At 33.1% G+C, this 10,007-nt stretch overlaps 2 protein-coding genes across 2 annotated transcripts; one reads left to right on the plus strand and one right to left on the minus strand.

The window, feature by feature from the left end:
• Nucleotides 1–1,088: 1,088 nt before the first annotated feature.
• On the plus strand, nt 1,089–8,642 carry LOTGIDRAFT_163073 (hypothetical protein; the record flags this gene model as incomplete). The annotated part of the gene is made up of 3 exons (XM_009059122.1): nt 1,089–1,408; nt 5,730–5,853; nt 6,669–8,642. The coding sequence occupies 3 exons, from the start codon at nt 1,089–1,091 to the stop codon at nt 8,640–8,642; spliced, it is 2,418 nt and encodes an 805-aa protein (XP_009057370.1).
• Nucleotides 8,643–9,298: 656 nt separating this feature from the next.
• LOTGIDRAFT_121644 (hypothetical protein) lies at nt 9,299–9,616 on the minus strand (the record flags this gene model as incomplete). Its single annotated transcript, XM_009059123.1, has 2 exons — nt 9,299–9,365; nt 9,510–9,616. The coding sequence occupies 2 exons, from the start codon at nt 9,614–9,616 to the stop codon at nt 9,299–9,301; spliced, it is 174 nt and encodes a 57-aa protein (XP_009057371.1).
• Nucleotides 9,617–10,007: the final 391 nt, after the last annotated feature.

The raw sequence follows: 10,007 nt of genomic DNA on the forward strand, positions 1-10,007 counted from the left end.
AATTCAAGCAATTTTTTGAAATTATTGTGTTCAGCAAGATAGTAAAATATGCAGAGTATAGGTTATAATGGATTTCTCTTTGGTCAGAGTATATGAGAAATTAAACTCTGTTTATAGGTCATCTTCACAATTGTCAAGGTATTACAAACTTCATATTATACCTTGACTCCAATAGAAACTTGTCTTGTATCACAGAACCGTAGCGATTTGTTTGGATTGTACCCCAGCGAATACAGCCAATCATAGACCTCGACAAAAATCTGTAAACAATAAGCGTTTTACAGACTGATTGGCTGTATTCGCTAGTGTACAATCGCATTTACAAACTACTGTGATAGAAGAAAATTGACATAGTGAAGATGCTTTTAAATGGAATAACATCTAACTAAAATGTGCATTTTTCCATGTGTGACTCTCAAGGGCTGTAGAGTGTACGGCGTTTAGTGACTTTGATCAAAATCATCCTCTTTTTGGACACGCAGCTTAGTACTATGAAAGATTCCAGCTCTGGTCTAAGTAGTATAACCTTTCATAATATGAAAAAAAAACATATATCTAATCTACATTTCACCATATATATGAAATCCCACAGTAAGATTGGTTTATTTATATAAAATGCAATCCTGAACAATATAATCCTTATTACATTAAATCACTTATTAAATTTAATCCATACAAAATAGTCATGTGTTATTTTTCAATGAACAACAGTCTATTCATTCCCATGAATTGAGCAATAAAAAAGGGATTGGTCTAATTCATAATATTGACTATTATTGTAACAATATCATGTTTGTATAAATAGTACCGTTGCTATTAAATTAACTCGTTTAGAAAATCAGGATGAGTTTAATTTTGGGGCACAAACGACACAAATTCGAAACTACAGATTATTCAGGCGACGGTTTCTTTTCAGTACTATATTCTCTAATTCCAAAAGTAGCCAGATTTGTTTCAAACAACAGGAATTAGTACAAGCGATGCAGTGAATTGAATGAATTACAGCAAATAAGAGAACTGCGAAACAGGAGAATAAAAAATCGAACTTTAGAAAAACAATGAAAAGGTTTTTAAGTTATAGGATAAAAATGTTTATGATTATTTCAAAAAGTCCTAAAACTTATTTTGGTTCAGATATTAAAAAATCATTAGGTTCTCTTCCTGGATTTCCATGGGAAACGTATTCTGGAGAAAAACATCTTCTGGGTCATAACTACACTGGTCCAGGTACAAGGTTAGATCTACGATTAGACGAAAACGATAAACCCAAACCAGATGAAGAACCTGTCAATAGAGTTGATGCTGCTGCACTTAAACATGATATTTTATACAGAAATAAAGACATAAAGTTTAGACACAAAACAGACAAAGAAATGATTAACGAACTTGGAAATATTCCAAATCCAACGTTGGAACCGAGTTTTATCACAGAAACGTAAAATCACTTGGGTTTGAAATTTACAGTACTCATAACGAGGGAAAAGCTGTAGTAATAGAGAGATTTAACAGAACGCTCAACTGAAGTAGATAAAAACCATTTAGAAGATAAAATAAGTAATGTGAAAAGATTCTTCAAACGTCAACTAAACAATAAAATTTTTAATAATGATACTAAACTACAGCAAGAGGCAACAGGTTTGAAAAGATTTATTCAACAGCAATTGGTCAATGTAGCGAACAAAGCTCAGTTACAAAATTTAATTTCATTGATATCTCAATTAGATGGTAAGATTGCAAAACAAAAAATAGATGTTCAACAATTAATAGATAACATTCCAGGTTAAAATGAAGACACATTTCAACAGGAATTAACTGCTCTGCAAACTAAATTTGACACTGAATTACACAAAGAACTAACAAATATTAAACAACAAAATTTGTATTTAATACAAAATATTGATGATAGTGTTATTCAACAACAGATAACTACTATTAATAACGAAGTTTTAAAACAGGAAAAAAAGATAACCATATTAGAAAAGAATCTCAAGGAAGAAAATAAATCATATTATTTCAATCTTCCATTTGGAAATTGAGTGATGAAGATTGAAGATAAACGAAAAAAACGTTTGTAGTGATTCAATAATTTATGAATTTATAAAATATGGATTTAGAATAAAAATAAAGATATCTTCTAATGTAGAATATGGAGACCCTATAAACTTACATTGTACTGTGATATCCGACATCTGAGTATTCCGACATTCTGCGTAATCCGACATCATTTTCTGGTCCCGATTGGTTTCTTCTTAGGCTAGATTTAAAAAAAACTCTGAGTACTCCGACACTGTGTATTCCGAATTACGATACTAATCAATGGTCCGGACAATGAGAAAATATAATCCGATATCTACTCATCTTAATCACTTATAGTCAATTAGATAATCGCTTATTTTATTGATAATCCGGATCAAACCACATGAAAACAAAAGATCGCTCAACTAAATTCTGCTGATTAATCACCGCCAATGACCTCGCTTCAAGATCATGCCTTTAGACCAAATGGCATGGGTACTCGTTTCATTCATTGTAGAACACAAATATGCAACTGCGAAGCGTGCCCGTACTGATGTGTCTCTGGATATGAAACAGCGAATTATTGGAGATTGTGAAAAGGTGGCGCGCTCTTCGCAGAAATATTTAGCTATGATAACAATTTTCCAGGATTGTTTTTTCTGATGAAAAGCTCTAATTGAAATTATTTTTCCTATGAAGGTAAAAATCGATTCAATATTCTTCTCGCAAACCTCTATAGCTAAGCAATTTAAAGCTCGTAAAATTCTTCACTTTATCAATGGTAGAGAATATGAAGAAACTATAAAATTAGAAATTAACAACAAAAACAATAAGGTTGATGACTTGTATGAAACAAATGACTTGTATGAAACAAATGGAAAATATATAGATGACTTTAGAATGTTAATCATACCACCAGATGATACTCCTCATGGATTGAGAGATTCTGATATGATATTGGAGACGGAAACTCCACCATCAATGAATATTATTAGAAATCCAGAACCACAAAAAGAATATATACGTTTTTACGAACATCAGACTTTGGATACGTCAAACGATTTTTTGTTCAAACTAATTTTTCCCAAATTTACAAAGGTAAACCCGTTTTTACACATCAATTGATCTTCATAAAAGTCAAGAAGGTAAAGATTTTATAATATATTCATCAATAATTGAAGATGATAATAAAATAAAAATTGGTGGCGCATATACTTTTACATTCACTACTAATATCAATATCCAAAAACCAAGTTCATCTAAACAAGATTAATGATTCAAACGAACAAATATCGTTAGTAACTGTAGAAGTTATTATGTGTGATCCTGAAATATTTATCATTAAAGATAAACAAACTATACCTGGAGGCGGGGAGATGAAGGATGTTTCATCCTTTCCATCTTTTAGTGTATCAGAAGTTCACTTAATTTAAAAATGGAACCCGAAGCAGCAGACAACAATACATGATAGACAAACAGAAATATTGAATTCTTATCTTGATAAATTCCTTATTTTTTTCGAAAGATCAATAGAAGATAAGAGCCTAATCGTTGAAGAACTAGAAGAATTCAATGAAATTTTACATAAATTTGATGTCGAAATATCATCAATAAATAAGCTTAAAAATACTTGAAATATATGGAAAGATATTTCAGGATGGACTATACAAACAAGATATGAGACTTCTTGGTTTCAATGCCAAAACTTTTAATAATATTTCAAGAAATATGGAAGAAAAATCCGACTGCTCTGATTTGCTATTTTACAGGAAAAATAGTTTTACATAAAGACAATTTCAAAAAAAATAAAAATATCAAATGTTGGTAGAGGAACTCAACTACTTAAAAAGATAAATGAACATATAGGCAAAAATTGTTACATACCAACAGATGGAACGGTTTTATCAAATGTGTAAATCGTGTATTGAACAAAGATTTATCATATATAAAAGTTTAGGTATTAAAGAAATAGAAGATAATTATGAACAAGTATGAAAAACGTGTAGAGACGATAATACGGTTGAACAAGTCTTACCTAAAACTTAACGTGTTTTCAAGTATGATGCTTTGTTCGCTTGGGATTGTAAAACATATACAGAAAGTGAAACGCACAAAGCAATTCCTTATTCCTGTACGTTAATTAATTTAGAAATAACTAAGAAAAAAGTTACAGAGAATTCCAGATCTAAATCCTATTCCAGAAAATTTTTATAATCAACGAATGAATATAGTAGAAATATTTGTGGGTAAAAATGTATCGGTCAAATGTTTCAATATTTAGGTCAATATGATAGAAAAAGATTAACACTGATTTCTCATAACGGTAGTGGTTTTTATAACTGGATCGTACTTAAAAACACAAAGAAGCTATCACATTGTCCATTACTAACACAGAGAGGTATTCTGTTTTTACCTTTATCTTACCCTTTCACTGATGAAGATTTACAGATAAAATGGAAAAGACAAAAAGAAATAACAACCAGCAATAAAAATTACTTAGAATGTATTAATTTCACATGTTCAACATGAAAAATCCAGTTTGGCGGCATGGGGGAATTCATCTAATCTACCAATGAATTTGAGAAAGATCATTGATGTAGACATTGCTAAATATACCGAAGATAATTGGGAATCTTTAAGACACGAATGGGAACCATATGCAAAAAGGGGTACCCTGTGTCTTGGAGCTTGTTTGCTAAAATATAACAAACTTATGAAAGAAGTTGTATTCCAGAATATTTAAAGGTTTGGTATTCATTTTTAAAAGTTCGTTTTGATAAAACCTACCTATGATTTGTTCTTTGTCTTGATCGATTAATTCATATGTTTGAGGTGATTTACTATTTACTTTATCTACGATAAATATTTCGTTTGCCCATAACCAACATAGCCCTTCTCGAATTTACTTTTATATTTAAAAATACGAATGCAATCTCTATCTTTAAACTTTTCATTAACGTTTATATCCTCCTTTATTTCATTTTCAAAATTATAAAGGGTGGAAGAAAACTTTATGATTTCTGGATTTTGACTAGCTTCCATTGGAGGAACATCGATAGAAGAATGAATTTTATTATTGTATTCTGACACTATAGTGGGTAAAATCTTTAACCATTTTTGAGATTTTAGTTCTGTGAATTTTTTAAACAGTTTGGATTTAAGTGTTCTGTTAAATCTTTCTATTACTACATATTCCATGGAAACCCAAGAAGAGAACCTAATGACTTTTGTATATCTGAACCGAAATAAGTTTTAGGACTTTGTGCAATTATCATAGACATTTTTATCCTATAACTTTTCTTTGTTTTTCTAGAGCTCTATTCTTTATTCTCCTGTTTCGTAGTTCTCTTATTTGTTGCACTACTCTCTACAATCCAGATATTGTTACAATTATAGTCAATTCTATGAATAGACCCATTCCTTATTATTACTCAATTTAAAGAAATGAGACGAGATGAATAGACTATCATTCACTAACCTATTTAAAGTCCTTTCGTAAAAAAATAACATGTGACTATTTTTGAATGGATTAATTTTAATATCTGAATTTGAAAGTGTGAATTAGGTTTGAGTTTTCCGATTTGATAATGTAATAAATGATTATCTTGTTCATTATCTGAAAAAAACGCATAGGTATGTATGTAGGTGTAGATTTGACTTTTCCGATTGGATTGCATTTTAATCAGGCTAATTATATTTATTCTTACTTTCAGTTTCAATGATTGTGACAGAAGAAATTGTGTTGACCTCACTAGTGCTGGGTGTTTTATCAATTATAATATTCTGGCGTTAGGCATCGGAATAGCACGTTATTTATATTACTCTAAAATGTCAAAGGTAAATACTTTGAACCTTCTTCCTTATTGTACACTGCATGGCATTGTCTTTCATTACATGTCTCCTACGACTCTGACCCTTCTCAGTACGTCATTGGGTGGTATACGGATGTGATATTGTCATTGGGTGATATACGGATGTAATATCGTCATTGGGTGCTATAGAGGTGTGATATCGTCCTGGTAATATACGGGTGTGATATCGCCATGGGTGATGTACGGATGTGATATCGTCATTGGGTGATATGCGGATGTGATATCGCCATGGGTGTTATACGGGTGTAATATCGTCATTGGGTTATATACGGATGTGATAATATAGTCAATATGTATGCGTATATCACATCTGAGGAACTGAGACAGAGTTGTCGGGTTAGTACCACAAGCAAGCAGGACATTAAACTCCATTGCATTGCATTTGAAAGAGTCATAAGTTAACTAATAACTGAAAATATTTTTCTTGTCACATCGCATAATGCATTGATGTCCGTCTTCCAAAATAGGACATAAAACTCCATTTCATTGCCTCGACCCAGAACAACTGACTCACACCTCGATCATTCCACGATTAATTTGATTTCATATGAACATTTTGTTTTAGTATCCGAGCTAACTTTTTACAGTTGTATGATTTCTTTCAGCCGTCAGAACTGATAGAAAGTTTATGGCGGTTTCTGTTTGTGCTATTAGCGACTAGGATAATATATTTTGGGCATAACCACCCCAAGTCCAAGTAATCTGTAAGGAAGTTGGTGCATAACAATCACCTCTTTCTTAAGGTAAAATGATCTAATATAGCTCCTATTTTATTTTCAGGACACCAGCGTCATGTATTTGGGAGTAGGTACACTTCGTCAGGTGACTCTTTCAGTACTTCAAGACGTCATATTAAACCTCTACAATATCAGAATCAAGCTTGACAAAAACAGTACAAACCAGGAATTTAAATCCAGGGACGAACTAGCCATGACTACAGCTACTGATATCAAGGCTGTCCATGATCAACTTCGTAAACGACTTCGCGTTGTTTTTAAACAAGACCCGAATAAGATTGAACTGTTTTCAAACATTGGTCAGGACATTTTTACAGCCAAAACCGTGCGCCAAATCCTCGACACCATATTCAGGGTGTGTCGCCATGCTAGGGAAATCGTCAGAGAGTGGAAAGTGGAGCTCAAAACCTGTATCGGCACCGTTCCTGAGGATGGAACCGGGTACATCAATTTTACAGTTGAAGATAATCTAAATAAGATGAGCATCACATGGGACGACCAGAAATTTTCTCCGGTATTTTTGGATACAGTCAGCCTAATGTTACAAGCTTTACGTGATGAACGAAGACAGCCAACACCGACAGAGTACCTTGCTATCCATTTGGCTTATAACAGCATCGCTAATGGTAAACAATTAACATCAAAATCACGACCTCTAGGATCACCAGGATTCAGACCTCACACCCAGACATACATTGCACTTACAGACCCCGGCGATGGTCACGTTCTCGGTACGACACGATTTAACGACTGGATGACAGGAGCTATGGTACATGTTGAATATTTAGAAAGACCTGGTAATCTTCCTAGACCAGAAATAGAGACATACCGTGTCCCATCCCTGCAGGATTTTTCACGCGTTCGGCTCCATGTCGGTTCAGCCGCACCAATTACCTTCTATGTCGGCAGACGCATGAAAGATTCTGGAGTCTTTGGTAACGATTTCTTGAAAGTCGTTCATATGACATCTGCTACGGCCTCGGCAGCTTTTGGTCAGGGCAGTGCAGAATGTAAGATTGCCATGGAAGGATTGAAAACTTCAGAAGCTGTTCGATACATGAGAGCTTTAAGATGTCAAGTTCTCAGAAACCGTCTGTCCCAATTTCTGTCGGCAGCTTGGAACCTTAACCAAACTGTCATAGATGATTATGAAAAGGAAACCCCGGTCGAATTGACAGAGCGAATAGATATTGCTCTCCGGGCCATAGAAATTACATGTATTGGTGGATTTGACAAGGTTACGTGGGATGGAGCAGGCGACTCCTACCCGTCAAAATGCATCATGCATCAGCTCGACTTTAAAGAAGCCCTGTCCATCGTCCATGCTGCTCATTTAAGAGGGTTGGTCACTTACTTCTCGGCTGGGTTCAAATTTAATGATATCAAGCATGCTGTTTATTCAGGAACTGATGGAATAGGTATTGGTGGAGCTCAAGTTTTAAGATTGATGGATCGCGAAACTGGAATGCATGGACCTTACATGGAAGAAAATATCCCGCGAATCCTCAGTGAACGAGACGCTGCTGCCGATTCCATCAGAGGTCAAGGGGTACATCTTTTGGCTAGAATGGACACAATGTTTTTTGAGGGCTCTTTAACTCACGAAGAGGATGCTCAGCGAGAGAAACTATACACGGCTCTTCAGAATATTGACGAACCAGCTATACAAGAAGTAATCAAACAGTCAGAACGAATCGTGAATCTTCCGGTTGAAAATTCATTATCGATAATTGGCTCAGCTGAACGTTTGGTTGAGACAGAATTGCCGCTATTACGTTCGACAACCACCGAAGATGAAAGGTCTGAGTGGTCTTCCTTTGTGGACCGTCTCAGAAGTCATTTGGATCGAGGTCTGGAATCTACCATCGAGGAAGAGTATGACGGCGAACCCTGGTTAACTTTCAGAAAGAAATACCGCGAGAGATTACAATCCAAAAATATCATCACCCGTCAGGGATCATTTACATATAGTTTTAAAACCTTCGGAGGTTATGGAACAAATCCTGGAAAACTATGAGGTTTTTCCGAATTTATTTGTTTATTCTATCTGTGATAATTGTGAACATCATTCTCTTAGTCTGAATGATCAAAACTGGGCGTTAAAGAAATTTTGAAAATCGAGCCATCTTTTAATAGTTCTAACCAAACAATGATTATTCCCTCTTTTAACATCATTAGCAATCAAAGAATGGCTTTCAAATCTTTACGAAAAAACTAATATATCTGTGTACAAAAGATTTTGTTATTTTGTTATTGTAAAAATGGCGCTTATTTCCCTTTTATATTTTTAAAAACACGATAATGGATATACAACTCTTTTCTTTAATGTTTGCTACGTTTCAATTCACATACAGGAATTCATAATAGTGTTTTTATTCATTTAATGTTTTAACTACTTCTAAGTGTCACTTAAAGACTTTTGCATGTTATAATAAGGTATTTTAGACATTTATGAGGTTTTATAGCACTATGAGGTTTTAGAACTTTATGAGGTTATTAAGCAATTATTGCAGATGTTCTAGAACTTAATGGCATACATGTAATATAGCAATATAAATCTCAAGTAATTTTTTTAAAGATATCAAACACCATGAGGCTAGTTGAGGTTTTATACCTTTCTTAGGTTTTATAACTTTCTGAGGTTTTATAACTATCTTAGGTTTTATAACTTTCTTAGGTTTTATACCTTTCTGTGGATTTATAACTTTCTGTGGTTTTATTACTTTCTGAGGTTTTATAACTTTCTTAGGTTTTATAACTTTCTTAGGTTTTATACCTTTCTGTGGATTTATAACTTTCTGTGGTTTTATAACTTTCTTAGGTTTTATAACTTTCTGAGGTTTTATAACTTTCTTAGGTTTTATAACTTTCTTAGGTTTTATACCTTTCTGTGGATTTATAACTTTCTGTGGTTTTATTACTTTCTGAGGTTTTATAACTTTCTGAGGTTTTACAACTTTCTGAAGTTTTATATATCTCGATAGTCTTCATCCACAATGAGCTGGAATAGCATTTTCTCACAAATTTCAATCGCATACCAAAATTTCTTAGGGTCCATAGAAATGAAATATTTGTGATTTTGGTAAAAAAAAATAATTACTTTACGATCTCGGAAATTTTCCATATCACCCATATTTCGGATTGAACATTTCTTTCTGTAAAATCATATTTGTAAATGATAATTTATCATTATCAACAATTCTTTCAATTCATACGAAAAATAACAGGCGAAATGTGAGTTTATGAACATTGTGGTTTGGCAGTAGGTTTGTATTTTATCATGAATTTTTGTTATAATGTAATATATATATTTCATTTGAATCAATCTAAATAAATCATATTAAAATTTTGACTGCAGATATCAACTTCCAATAACAATCTA

This window comes from Lottia gigantea (assembly GCF_000327385.1).
Source record: "Lottia gigantea unplaced genomic scaffold LOTGIsca_37, whole genome shotgun sequence".
NCBI classification, from domain to species: Eukaryota; Metazoa; Mollusca; class Gastropoda; family Lottiidae; genus Lottia; species Lottia gigantea.